Source organism: Bison bison, unplaced genomic scaffold (genome assembly GCF_000754665.1).
Source record: "Bison bison bison isolate TAMUID 2011002044 unplaced genomic scaffold, Bison_UMD1.0 scf7180017864348, whole genome shotgun sequence".
Classification (NCBI taxonomy): domain Eukaryota; kingdom Metazoa; phylum Chordata; class Mammalia; order Artiodactyla; family Bovidae; genus Bison; species Bison bison.
The window spans coordinates 1,888,760-1,903,528 of NW_011494920.1; the positions used below are offsets into that span (position 1 = coordinate 1,888,760).

The 14,769-nt window shown below is 42.4% G+C and overlaps 1 protein-coding gene across 1 annotated transcript in view; it reads left to right on the forward strand.

Moving 5' to 3' along the window:
- Position 1: 1 nt before the first annotated feature.
- Positions 2 to 14,769, forward strand: part of LOC104999219 (FRAS1-related extracellular matrix protein 3-like) — a gene marked incomplete at its 5' end in the record, with an annotated part of 49,237 nt that continues 34,469 nt past the window's right edge. The window contains 5 exon segments of the mRNA XM_010854727.1: positions 2 to 1,533; positions 1,535 to 2,482; positions 2,484 to 3,580; positions 5,176 to 5,265; positions 11,255 to 11,332. Of these exon segments, the coding sequence (XP_010853029.1) occupies positions 2 to 1,533; positions 1,535 to 2,482; positions 2,484 to 3,580; positions 5,176 to 5,265; positions 11,255 to 11,332 (3,745 nt within the window).

Here is a 14,769-nt window from a genome sequence, read left to right on the forward strand (position 1 = left end):
CGCCATCATCCCTGTTGATGATGAACCACCAATGGTCACTGCCAACACCGGGCTCTTGGTGACAGGAGGTCAGGCAGTCCAGATCTCCCCCTTTGTCCTGAGTGCAATGGATATTGACTCTGAGGACTCACCCATCCACTTTGTGCTGGAGGACCAGCCTCTGGAAGGAGAAGAGGAAGAAAGAGCAGGGGATCTGGCTCCCGGTTCCTCCAGCTCAAGGCAGCATCTGAGGGAGATGCTACTGCGGCAGTCAGAACCACCTTGGGGTCCTGAAGATGAAGGCTGGTATTACGTGGGAAAGGGAGGACTTTATGAGAAGGTGGTGACTGAGTGGCTTCGACAAGACATAGTGGAAGGGAGACTCTTCTACCGCCATCTTGGACCCCTTGGCCCTCAATCCATAATGGCCCAGATAACCTTCCATGTGCAGGATGACCATGACCCACCCAATCTATCCAAGCAACATTTCTTCACCATCAGAGTCCAACCAGTGGATCCGCAGAGTCCAGAGCTGTTTCCAGGAACTACCCTAGAAATGACCGTGCAGCAATACCAACTCATTCACTTCCAGAAGAAATTCCTCCAATATATTGACCAGGACTCAGATGACCAGCACCTGTGGTACACCCTGCTGATGCCTCCAACTGACACAGATGACAACCACCAAGTCCGGGCTGGAGACATTGTGCTCACTGATTCACCAGACACACCCACTGTGCACTTCACCCAGGCCCAGGTAAATCACCATGACGTTGCCTACCAGCCCCCCCGGAAGAAGCTGGGAATTGTACTGCGGATTGTGCAGTTCACCTACCAGGTGGAGGATGCTGCAGGCAATAGTGTACCTGGCACATTCACATTATTCCTGAGGCCTGTGGACAACCAGCCTCCCCAAGTCACCAACAGAGGCTTTACTGTCTTAGAAGGAGAGAGTTTCAGCCTCAGCAGTAATGAGCTGCATGTTTCAGACCCTGACACAGACATCGACCAGATTGTCTTCATATTAGTTTGGGGTCCCCAACATGGACATTTGCAGTACTTAAAAAAATGTACGGTCCCAGGGGAATATTTCACGCAAGCTGATATTGTTAATGGGAGTATCTCTTATCGGAACCACAGAAACCAGGCGACCAGTGATACCTTCCATCTGGAGGTAAGTGACAAGGTGCATCACAAACCCATCACTGTCCAGATGTCTGTGCATCCTGCAGCAGCTGACAAAAGTCCCAGGACCTCTATTATAGGTAGTGCATTATTAGATGTGTCTATAGATGTACTAGAAAATACAGCCACTGAGATCACCATGGACATCATCCATGGTCTAAAGGACACAGGCAACTTGATGCTCTCTTTCACTGTGGAAGACAGCCCGAAATTGGGCACTATTCTGGTGAATGGTTTACCCACAGAACGGTTCACCCAAGAGGACCTCATCAGTGGGACAGAAGTCTATGTCCACGTGGGAGGTGAAGTTGGATTCCAGAAGCAGCCTGATGCCTTCAGGCTTGCCCTCTCCAAGGATCTCATCAGCGGATGATGGAGACAGCACAGTGGAAGAAGTACAGGTTCAAGTGGTGGTGCTGCCCATCAACAACGTGGCCCCCAAGATCTTGGTCAGGGAGCCTTACGTTTTCCATGAAGGTGGGAAGGGTGCCTTGACCTTACAACATCTCAGCATTGAAGATGTAGACACTCCCCAAGATGAAATTCTCTGCACAGTAACTGGTCAGCCAGTCTCTGGCTACCTGGAAAATATGACACCAGCTCCTGGATCAGAAGAGACCCTAGCTGGTTATCCCATCAGTGCTTTCTCCATCAGAGATGTCCAGCTAAGACATATCAACTATGTACAGAGTATCCACAAGGGGGTAGAACCACAAAAAGATCAATTCACCTTTTATTGCTCTGATGGCATCAACTTCTCCCCAAATGTCCTCTTTCCTATAATGATCTTACCCGCCAATGATGAGCAGCCTGAACTTTTTGCCCATGAGTTTGTGGTACTAGAGGGAATGAGCATCGTCATAGACACCCCACTGCTCAATGGAGCCGATGCTGACCTGCCACCAAACGAGCTTCACTTTCAGCTCACAGCCCTCCCTCGGCATGGGCAAATCATACAGCAGCCGGCCACAGAGAGCCAGCCCATCCGTAGCTTCACCTTACAGGAGATTCAGGAAGCCTCCACCATTGTGTATGAGCACGATGACTCTGAGACCACAGAGGACAGTTTTGAGGTCTGGCTGAGTGACGGCAAGCACGCCACCCACAGGACGGTACCCATTGTGGTGATCCTGGTGGACGACGAAACCCCTCAGCTGACCATCAACAATGGGCTGGAAGTAGAGACTGGACACACTGAGGTCATCACCAATCGGGTCCTCAAAGCCACAGATCTTGACTCAGATGGTAAGAGCCTCAGTTTTATCCTCAGCTCTGGGCCTCAACAAGGGCTTCTACAGCGACTGAGAAAACCCAGAGGGGAGGAACAACCTCACCCTGGGAATGAACTTCATCAAGGGTGAGATCGACCGAGGCCTCATCTGTTACACCCACATAAGCCAAGGACTTCATGACCTTATCAAGTTTGATGTGACTGATGGGATTAACCCTTTGCTAGACTGCTATTTCAACATCACCATTGGCAACTTAGACAGGGTCTTCTTACCTGAGGTGGTTAGCAAAGGGGTCACCTTGACAGAAGGTGGCAGAGTGACCCTCACCACGGATCTGCTTAGCACCAATGACATCAACAGCTTTGATGAACAGCTGCACTTCAGCATCACAAGGGCTCCTAGCCTGGGGCACTTGGAAATCTCTGACCACCCTGGGGAGCCGATTACCTCTTTCACTCAGCAGCAGTTGGCTGGCCACAAGATAGTCTATGTTCGCACTTCAAATGATGAGATAAAGATGGACAGCTTTGAGTTTCAAGAGACTGATGAACATAATCCCGTGTTTCAAACCTTCAGGATCTTCATCACGGATGTGAATAATAAGAAACCTATCATGGCCATCCATTAACTGATACTGCAAGAAGGGGAAAGAAAATGCATCACTCCCTTTGAGTTGACAGCAGAAGACAAGGATACCCCGGATGATCTCCTCCTCTTTACCATCACCCAGGTCCCCATCCATGGCAGGATTTTGTATAATGGCAGTCGTCCTGTGACCACCTTCACCCAATGGGACCTGAACGAGAACTTGGTTTGCTACTGGCACGATGTCAGTGAGACAACTGAAGACAGTTTCTCCTTGACTGTGACAGATGGCACTCATGCTGATTTCTATGTCTTCCCAAACACTGCTGTGGAGACACACAGACCTCAGGTAATGTGGATTCACATAAGAAACTCCCTAGACAACAGGTTCTCCCAGACTACCTTTAACAGAGATGCCCTGGCCTTGAAACACCTTCACCCTGGACATATGGGCTTCCTGATTACCAGCAGGTCTCTGAAGACAGAGGATTGGGACAGTTCCCACAGGCTCCAGAAGTATAAAGTAACCAGAGGACTGGTGCATGGCTTCATTATCAACACTGGCCTTGGAAATGAGAGCACGGGAGTTTTTACACAAGGTTAGTACACAGTGTCCCCTGATGCCTTTGTCCTGCTCCTTAAGTAGATAAGATCTCCCAGCTCTGCATGAAATTGTCCTGACCTCAGTCCTTTAGCAGAAAGATTCTAATTCTAATGAAATACAATGGAATGAGATTTTAACAAACAAAGGCAACAAATCCATTATCAGCTGTTTCATCAGCATGAACTCTCAGATGGAACTCTCAGACATTCAGTCAGGTTTGTATGTGTAACTACAAACTGCCAAATATAGGTGGACAGCTTCTGCTTCTGAAATATTATAAGATTACAATGATTTTGAAAAGATCAGTTTAAGTTTGAATTTTAAGTAAGAATGACATACCTAGGAATCACTTGCATAGTTTACCAGTAAGTCTGGATTTCTGAAGATAGTGGTTTGGTGTCTTGATTTCACATATAAAAATTACACTGCACATTTTATTGTACTATTCAAATTCAATTTCTGTATCTAGAAAATGCATAGAACTAAGTTTGCCTAGGAGACACAAAAAACATGGGTTTGATCCCTGGGTAACGAAAATCCCCTGGAGAAGGAAATGGCAACCCAGTATTCTGCCTGGGAAATCCCATGGGCAGAGAGGCTTGGCAGGCTATAGTCCATAGCAAAGAGGCTGACAGGACTGAGCAGCTTAACACGCACGCAGGCACAGAAGTTTGCCTAACTATGGGAGTATATGTTTTAATGATCATTTTTCTTTTATATTTGTTGTTACTACTAATGGTGAGCTAAAGGCAGGTCCTGCTGGCTTCCCAGGTGATGATACTGGTACCTTTGACTGCTCTTCACATAGTCATAAAACTTTTTCATGTAGCTCTATGCATGAGATGTGAAGAGATACATGGAATTGTACACATCCGATACGCATAAAGCTGGATGCAATTTTAGAGTAAAACTAAAGAAGGTTGTTTAAAAAACAGTTTCTTTACATTTTCAGAATTGCTTCTAAACCAAGTGGAATCATATCAGGTTCTATAAAAATTGTTCTTGCAAATGAATACCCCAAAATGCAAATTGTCTTGAAAATAGTAGTATTAGCAATACAAAAACACAATTATAGACCCAACTGACACATTCTCAAATATCCAGGAGAATGGGCAATAGAAAAAAATCATGATTTTATTCTTATTTCCTTTTTACTGAGGATGCAACAGTTATTCTTGTTTAAATTCCTTTCAACAAATAGTTCGTGAGTATCCAAGTGTTTCAACCTTGGATAGAAGACCTAACACCAGCTGGATTAACCTGTCTGTAGAGGACCATGGTACTGTGAAGGTAGAACCTGGGCATCCTTCTTGGATGCCCACCTCGTCATCCCAGAGATCATACACATAGTAGCACAGTTACAGAATTTTAAATTATAAGGTTCCATTTTTTTGCTATTGCAACTTTAAGAAAAAGTTAAATTCTTATTAACCTCATTATTTTTTAAAAGGTTAGATTTGTGTTCATTTAATCATTTTTAAATTTACTAATTGTAATATTTTCATGGCCTATAAAAAACACTGAAGTTCTTATCATACTCATTTTCTCTGTGCCATCACAGTGTGTGTATGATGCTTGCTCTTTTGCTAGATGACATTGATGAGATGAGGATCTACTATATCTTGAACGAAGGCAGCAAGGCAACTAAAGACATCTTCTACTTCTCTGCTGAAGACAATGGTAAGTCAGTATTGAGACCATACCTGGCAGTCTTGGTTAACTAAAGTCAGTATGAGATGGAAAAGAATTAAATCATGTACATAGTAATCACAATCAGTAATGTCATACTATCACCAAATGAATTCCTTTGGTTTTATTTGTAGTCTTCTGCCAAAGCATCCTTGACAAATCACTTTTTAGGAAGGGAAAGCAATGAAAATTTTCAATAATTAATATGAAGTATTTTACCTGACCAAGGTTATGTGTGACATCGTATAGGCAAGTAGATTTCCTCTTCAAGAGGATCTGAGAATGTAGCTGGTAGTTTGTCTTACTCTAAAACTAAAACAAATCTACAGAAGTGGAGGTTGGGATGAATTGAAAGACTAGCATTGACATATATGCACTACCATGTGTAAAATAGAGAGCTGGTAGGAAGCTGCTGTAGGAGAAGGCAATGGCACCCCACTCCAGTACTCTTGCCTGGAAAATCCCATGGATGGAGGAGCCTGGTAGGCTGCAGTCCATGGGGTCGCTAAGGGTTGGACATGACTGAAGGACTGAACTGAACTGAACTGAATGAATTTTATAACTATGATGGTAACCTTTGCTCATTTTTATCTGGGCTAAGTGATCTTTTTCTCTAGGGCTCTCCCTTTGATATTGCTACTTATTTCTCAGTCATGATGATATTTAAAAGTCAAAAGGAAAGAAAATAAATCCAGAGCACAAAAGGTGAACATACTGCACCTGTTGAAGGCAACTGGGAAGGTGGGCCATGGCAATGGCATTGTGTCTGACCAGGAGACACAATCTCAGTCGCTAAGTCGCTAAGTCGCTCAGTCACTAAGTCATATCCAACTCTTCTCAAGCAAATCAGACTAATATCCAATTGCTTTATAAATCTATTCAACACAAGATAAGGGTGATGTAAGACAGGGGTCCCCAACCCTTGTTAGGAACCAGGTCACATAGCAGGAGTGAGCACAGCATCATCTGTATGTACAGCCACCCCCACCCCTCACATCGCCACCTGAGCTCCACCTCCTGTCAGATCAGCAGCAGCTTTAGATTCTCACAGGAGCATGGACCCTGCTGTGATCTGCACATGGAAGGTACCAGGTGTGTGCTCCTTATGAGAACCTAACGCCTGACGATCTGTGGTGCAAACGGAGACTATCATTAGTAGAGAGGTTAATCTCAATGTAGTCATAACAGAAACAACGTGCACAATAAGTGTAACGTGGGTGATTCATCCCAAAACCATCTTCTCCTGACCCTTGTCCACGGGAAAATTGTCTTCCATGAAACTGGTCCCTGGTGCCCGAAAGATTGGGGACTACTGATATTAGAACCTTTGAAAATGTAAGAAAAGATCCTAACAATTAGGAAACTGAAGTTTCTACATGTTTATCTAGTCTGGAGCAATATTCTTGCTGCAGGCAGTGCATTAGACTCCAATGTCTGAGTACACAGATGGTTCTAATACACAGCATCAAGAGTGAGCATACTGATCTAGTTTCTGTTTTCCCATTCATTATTGTCCAGCCAGGCATGAGAAGTATCAGTGCTGTGAGAACTTTAATTTTTTAATTAGAATTTTTCTCATCCAGTCTAACTTCCTTAATCCCACATCTAATATGTATAGGGAGTTTAGCTACTCAAATGCCAATATCTTAAAATAAAGCTGGCACATCTAAAGTATGTTAAATCTTCTTTAGTTCTGAAGATTCATGGTAAGCAAGAGTAACAGGACGGAAAGATGCTTAGCAGGAAAAAAAATGAGATTTCAGGTTATAAATTGTTACCAACCAGAAATACCTGTCCTTCCATAAGCTGGATCTGACACTGGAGGTCATTCTACTCCTGTATATTAAGGGAATAACCCTCCCATCCTCTGCTTCTGCACAACATAAATTATTATTTTTGCATCTTTTTCAGTTAGCCCTGATTTGCTAGAAGGGAAGGCTTACTTGAGAGTTAGTTGCATCATTTGGTGAGAATTTCATCTTTCAATGACATTTGATGCTCTCAACCTTTTTATTTTGCATAGATTATGACAGAGCTTGGCAGACAGTTCTGCAGTCAAATAGGTGGGAATTCAAACTTCACCTCCACCATTTATCAGCTTCATGATCTTAGGCAAGTTCGGCAATGTTTCTGATCATTGTTTCATTCCTCTACACATAATAATATGTGATAGTATACTCTCAGGTAATTGTTTTGAAGAGAAAATGTCTAGAATATAGTTAATACACAATGTGTTTGTTATGAATATTACTGTCTCAGAAATGCTAATGTCTATGATATCAGAATAATGAAGTACCTTAGGCAGAAGTCAAGTGGTCAGAAAGTCAGAAGATTACTTTTAATTAAAGAAAGCCAGGCATCTCAAGTTAATAAATTTAGTGCTTTTCCCTCTATGGGAAGATACAAGAGTCCGGGCTTAACTACAGTCATTCCTTTGATATACACCTTAACCATCTAGAGCCAGTAGCCTGCTTCTCTGCATCCTGAATCCCCTCAGGGTGGCAGCAATGGCTGAAAGCGTGGTGTCTGCAACATCTTTTGTTCACTGATACGGCAGGCAATTTTTTTCCTCCACACCATCAAGGCCTATGAAACACATCTGGATTCTAAACAGTCAATCATAAGATTTCATTTAGCTTTAACACACTATGCCAAGCACTGGTATCTTGTGGAGTTTTTAGCCTAAACCGAAGTAGAGGTCAGAGGAGGTCAGAGAAGACCTCCTAATAAAAATGGCCTTGAACTGGGACCTGAGAAGTGGATAGCCAGCCAAGAAGGGGACCACGGGAGGATATTTCAGGCAAAGAGAAGACAAGGTACAAAGTGTGGGCTTGGAGAACAGTGTGCTGCATCTGAGGAACCAAGAGCTGTCCAGATGCCTGGACCCCAAAGGAGAGTGAAGCTGCAAGCACTGATGGGGAGGCAGGCAGGGGCTGGGGCAGGCAGGGTCTTGTAGGTGTTCATAAAGAGGAGGGGCACCGTCCCATAGACTGAGCACACCTCCCTAACCAACCACTGAAACTCCGGACTCAGACAGACAGAAAGCCTGGGGTAGCGCAATCTTTGCACTCAGTCAAAACTCTAGATGGCTTCAGGTACACTTTTAGCTACCCAGGTGGCACTAGTGGCAAAGAACTCGCCTGCCAATGCAAGAGACATAGAGATGCAGGTTCGATTCCTGGGTCAGGAAGATCCCCTGGAGGAGGAAATGGCAGGCCATTCCAGTATTCTTGCCTGAAGAATTCCACGGACGGAGGAGCCTGGTGGGCTACAGTCCATAGGGTCGCAAACAGTCAGACACAACTGAAGTGACTTAGCACGCACGCACTACTTAAAAACTTTAAATTTGGTGTGGTTTTATTTTTTTGTTTTTCACTTTGGGATTTTCTTTTATTCTAGTTGTAAAACTGTGTGCTTGTTATTGAAACATCAAAACTATTGTGTCAGTCTGCTGTGGAGGCAGGTTTCCACTATTCTTACACTCATTCTGTGCATGCCCCTTTGCATGTGGCTTGTTTCATTCATCAGTACATTCATTTTAGGTGTGATCCAGACACTTACCTCCCTGTCTCTCCATAAGAACCTGGTCAAACAATTCGTTGCTGTATGTCAACTATATCTCAAGAAAATGAGAAGATCTTTTTAAAAAAGAAAGGAAATTGGCCAAACATTTACAACAGTTAGTATTTCACTGAATATCCGCTATGTACGGAGCCCTGTTCTAGCGTGGAAGAGATCCAAAATGTGCCAGGCTTGGGCTAGGAGCCCAGGGAAGCTTGTTTCAGAAAAGCTCACTGGTATCCACAGGGGTTAAATATGTGTGCCCTAATGTGAGTGAATTGCACTGAACTAGAGAGACAGATCATTTTTGTTCATTGGCTATTCTTTATTTTTACATACTTTCATTGATTCCTAATGAAAATCTTTCTTTCCATAATTTTAATCTCAATAGTTGCTGAACCTCAACATTCCTATGATCTAGTTATTGTTTAAAAAAACTTGGTCATAACAGATGCAATACTATATGTAAAATACATAAACAACAAGGACCTGTTGTATAGCACAGGAGACTATATGCAATATTTAGTAATAACTGTAATGGAAAAGAACCTGAAAATTACATATATATGTGTGTGTGTGTATAACTGAATTATTTTTGAATTATAATAAATCAACTATATTTCAAATGAGAAAAGCACTTGTCCTTAAATTAGATTTTACAGCTTTGCATCTGAATGATGAAGGATAACTTAGAGATACTAGTCATTTGTCACACCATATACCTAATTTGTGTGACAATTGTTTATATACATGTAATGAATTAGGCGGGGCTTCCCAGGTGGCTCAGTGGTCAAGAATCTGCCTGCAATCAGGAGATGCAATTTCAGACCCTAGGTTGAGAAGATTCCCTGGAGAAGGAAATGGCAACCCACTCCAGTATTCTTACTTGGGAAATTCCATGGGCAGAGGAGCCTGGCAGGCTAGAGTCCATGGGGCTGCAGAAGATTTGAACACAACTGAGCAACACAACAACCACAACAATGAATCAGGTAGTAGGACAAGTCAAGGAACAAGGTGGAAATAGGGTTTATAAGAGGGGAGAAGATATTTTAGTTTAGGGGCAATGAATCTTGTCTGAAATATTTGAGGGTGAACTGAGTAGCTAGCAGCTGGTAGAAAGAGGAAAGCCTTGGAAATCTGTCCTTAGATAGACTGAGCAGAAGTGCCAACGACACTTTCAGTTCTTTATGGATTCTCCAGGAATCCATGCACATTTAGCTGAGGAGCCAAGGTGATGCTGTCCTGAGAAGTGAGGGCGTTCCACCCCTACAGCATCACACTTGAGTACTAGTTCCTTTACTACAATGTCCTAAAAGAATGAGCAGAGATACATCACAAAGTTTAGTGCACTAATGTTTATCAGAGAATGGTGTCAAATGTCATAAGAGTAAAAACACCATAAATGCTCAGAGACTGATAAAGTACAATATTCATACAATGGCACAATATGCAGCAATTAAAAATCTTTTAATAGAGGCAGATTCAAAATATTGGGCATATGCTCCGGTAATATATATTTTTAAAATGCTATTTACATATTTATATATATTTAAACACAATTATTCCATATTTAGACACAATAGCTAAAAGTTCAGATAGCTATATACCAAGATGTTTAAATGTCTATTAATTGGGTAGTGGGATGATGGATGATTTTTGTATTGACTCACCCACTCTCTAGCTAGAAGAAAACTAAATTTAATGGTGTCTTTGTTTTCATTTTTACTGGGGAAGTAGGATTGTACCTGAGAGATGGAGGCAGGGAGGCATGGAGCAGAACATCAGTCTTTGTATAACTGTCATGAGTCTTCATCTTTCTTTACATGGACAATTTATAAAGTTATGTAAAATGCTATGCAAAAGGAGCTTCAAGTTCCCATTTATAAGGACAATAATAATAGCCGGTTTGAATGTAATGTTCATTACATGCCTGTACTATACTACTTGGGGACTTCCCTGGTGACTCAGTGGTCAAGAATCTGCCTGCAATGCAGGAGATGCAAATTCAGACCCTGGGTTGAGAAGATTCCCTGGACAAGGAAATGGCAACTCACTCCAGTAATCTTGCCTGGAAAATCCCATGGACAGAAGAGCCTCATGCGCTAGATTCCATGAGTCACAAAGAGTCTGACACAACTGAGTGACTAACTACACACTATACTAACTGATGTGTGTGTGTGAAGGCACACAAATTATATATTAAACTAACTTAGTCCTCTCAACGACATTTTGAAGTAAGTATTATCATTTTACAGATGGGGAAATCAAGGCTCACCTTCTTCCCTGTAAGGCCCTGCCACATGAAAATTCTGGAGCTGCCACTGGGAGAGATGTGGGATGAATTTGTCTTTTGTGATGTGCTCTCTGGTCCGCTCATTCCCTCAACCTTAATCCCTTTCTCAACTTCTCTTTTGTACAGCTGAGCCTTCTTCAACCAGGGCCATTCCAAGTACAAAGTCACGCAATACTGGGCCTGCTGTTTCTACACCACCACGAGGTTTGTTGATGTTTTAAAACAGTTTTTCTCTGGAGTCACTGTTATGATGCAGCTCTACTTAATGGGACTGACTACTGCAGGGAAACTGACAAAGACCAAGAAATGGAACCAAAATAGACAAAGTCTCTCTCCTCTACAGGAACTCTCACTTCTGGAATGTTGCACAAGAATAATACTGTAGATTAAAGAAATTAAAGCATTCTAGAAAAATACATAAATGATGAATGTGAGCATGAAATGGTAGGCCAGGTATAAGGAACCCAGTAGTGCAGTGGTGAAAGGGGCTTATGGTCAAACATGGCTGGACTCAGCCCTGAGCTTGGCCCTGTCCCAGGTGCTGACCCTGAGTGGATTGAACCCTGAGTTCTCCAAAAGGTCATTGTCATCTTAATTTTAAAATGGGGCTCATTACACCTATCTCACAGTGTTTCTCTAAGGATTAAATAAGAAAATGTGTGTAAAATTGCTTGACTGAGAGCCCAATGCATCATACGTGCCCAATTAAGTATAATCCATCTGGGTCCTGAGATAAGGATGATCAGGTGGCATTCACTCTCTCTCTGATTAGTCTTCTATGGGGAAGAAGATAACTTAGAAAGAGCAGGTTGAAAGCAGAAAAGAAGAAGGTCTTTTGTAGGTGGGATTTCAGCAGGGTCCTCTGGATTTAAAGTAAAGCCTCACAGAAGACTTAGCATAGCTCCTGGATCATTAGCTAGTGGAAACACTGAGAAAAAGGGAAGCAATGGGTTTTCAGAAGGACAGAGACCAAGAGAGGAAAATTAGGCTAAGTGCTTAGAACCAATTACTAACTTCTGGGTCCAGTTAAATAATCTACTTTTCAAAGTGATTTCAGTGTGAAGCCCACATGATAGTGTCAAACCAGAGAACATTCATGGGTCCACTGCAGACACACACAGCACACATGCCATGAATCCTGTAAACAGTGAGCGGTGAAAGAATGACCCACTGTAATCACGTCTTTGACGAGGTCATGTAATGCAGTGAAGTTGTTATTAGTAGTAAATTCAAGAAATGACATAAAATGGCATCAGGAGACAGCAGAAAAAGAAATACTCTTGTGGACTGGTAAGGGAGGATTAACTCTAGCAGAGCATTCAGTTTCAGTTCAGCTCAGTTGCTCAGTCATGTCCAGTCATGCTCAGTTGACTCTTTGTGAAACCACACATCGCTACATGCAAGGCCTCCCTGTCCATCACCGTCTCCTGGAGTTTACTCACTCATGTCCATTGAGTCGGTGATGCCATCCAGCCATCTCATCCTCTGTCATCCCCTTCTCCTCCAACCCTCAATCTTTCCCAGCATCAGGATCTTTCAAATGAGTCAGCTCTTCGCATCAGATGGCCAAAATACTGGAGTTTCACCTTCAGCATCAGTCCTTCCAATGAATATTCAGGACTGATTTCCTTTAGGATGGACTGGTTGGATCTCCTTGCAGTCCAAGGCACTCTCAAGAGACTTCTCCAACACCACAGTTCAAAAGCATCAATTCTTTGGTGCTAGGCTTTCATTAGTCCAACTCTCACATCCATACGTGACTACTGGAAAAACCATAGCCTTGACTAGGCAGACCTTTGTTGGCAAAGTAATGTCTCTGCTTTTGAATATGCTATCTAGTTTGGTCATACATTTCCAAAGAGTAAGCCTCTTTTAATTTCATGGCTGCAGTCACCATCTGCAGTGATTTTGGAACCCCGCAAAATAAAGTCTGCCACTATTTCCCCGTCTATTTGCCATGAAGTGATGGGACCAGATGCCATGATCTTCGTTTTCTGAATGTTGAGCTTTAAGCCAACATTTTCACTCTCCTCTTTCACTTTCATCAAGAGACTCTTTAGTTCTTCACTCTCTGCCATAAGGGTGGTGTCATCTGCATATCTGAGGTTCTTGATATCTCTCCTGGCAATCTATTCCAGCTTGTGCTTCTGCCAGCCCAGCATTTGTCATGATGTACTCTGCATAGAAGTTAAATAAGCAGGATAGCAATATACAGCCTTGACATACTCCTTTTCCTATTTGGAACCAGTCTGTTGTTCCATGTCTAGTTCTAACTGTTGCTTCCTGACCTGCATACAGATTTCTCAAGAGGCAGGCCAGGTGGTCTGGTATTCCCATCTCCTAAAGAATTTTCCAGAGTTTATTGTGATCCACACAGTCAAAGGCTTTGGCATAGTCAATAAACCAGAAATAGATGTATTTCTGAAGCTCTCTTGCTTTTTTGATGATCAAGCGGACATTGGCAATTTGATCTCTGTTTCCTCTGCCTTTTCTAAAACCAGCTTGAACATCTAAAAGTTCACGGTATTGTTGAAGCCTGGCTTGGAGAATTTTGAGCATTAATTTGCTAGCATGTGAGGTGAGTGCACTTGTGCTATAGTTTGAGCATTCTTTGGCATTGCCTTTCTTTGGGATTGGAAGGAAAACTGACCTTTTCCAGTCCTGTGGCCACTGCTGAGTGTTCCAAATTTGCTGGCATGTTGAGTGCAGCACTTTCACAGCATCCTCTTTTAGGATTTGAAATAGCTCACCTGGAATTCCATCACCTCCACGCTTCCTAAGGCCCACTTGACTTCACATTCCAGGACGTCTGGCTGTAGGTGAGTGATCACACCATCGTGATTATCTGGGTCATGAAGATCTTTTTTGTATAGTTCTTCTGTGTATTCTTGCCACCTCTTCTTAATATCTTCTGCTTCTGTTAGGTCCATACCATTTAAGGCAACTATATTAGGAATGTTTGCAGAAAGGAATCCAGTGAGACTGCTGGCAAAAACTCAGCTGAGGCAAAGTAAGGGTTTGGATTCTAATGGTGGAAAATGGATAGCAACATGACTGAGCTTACATTCAGTCATGTCCAGCTCTTTTTGAGGATTGGACTGATGTTCATGTGGGATAACAGCTCAATATCTCTTTCTGATCACCATTTTTACATTGCACTGCTTCTTATGGAAGTCCACAGATGGTTCTTTCAATAGTTTCTCATATCCTTCCCTTTAGTGCATTAGGTGGTCTGCTAATTCCTGATAATTGGAATTGTTAGGTAGCTGAAAGTAGATATTGGGATTGTTAATGTTGAGACTGACACATTACCTCATATATTTTACTTACTCACTGTTGAAAGTTGAACTGTGTAGTTCTTTAAACACAGTTTAGGAATAACAAACACCCACCAGACACTGTAGTTCCAAAGTGGTGTTTCTTAAACATGCTGCATGTTTTTGAACTTATTTTGAAATATTATCTTTTTGGGATGATACACAGAACATCAACATGGTTTGTCACTATCAGGTATATTAATATTTGACAAAGAATGATGATCATTCCATTTAAAATTTTGTTTTGTGAGTTTTAAATGCCTTGGAACTAGAACCATCAATTTTATTTTATTTTCTTTCTGATTTTGATTTTCTTTCTGATAA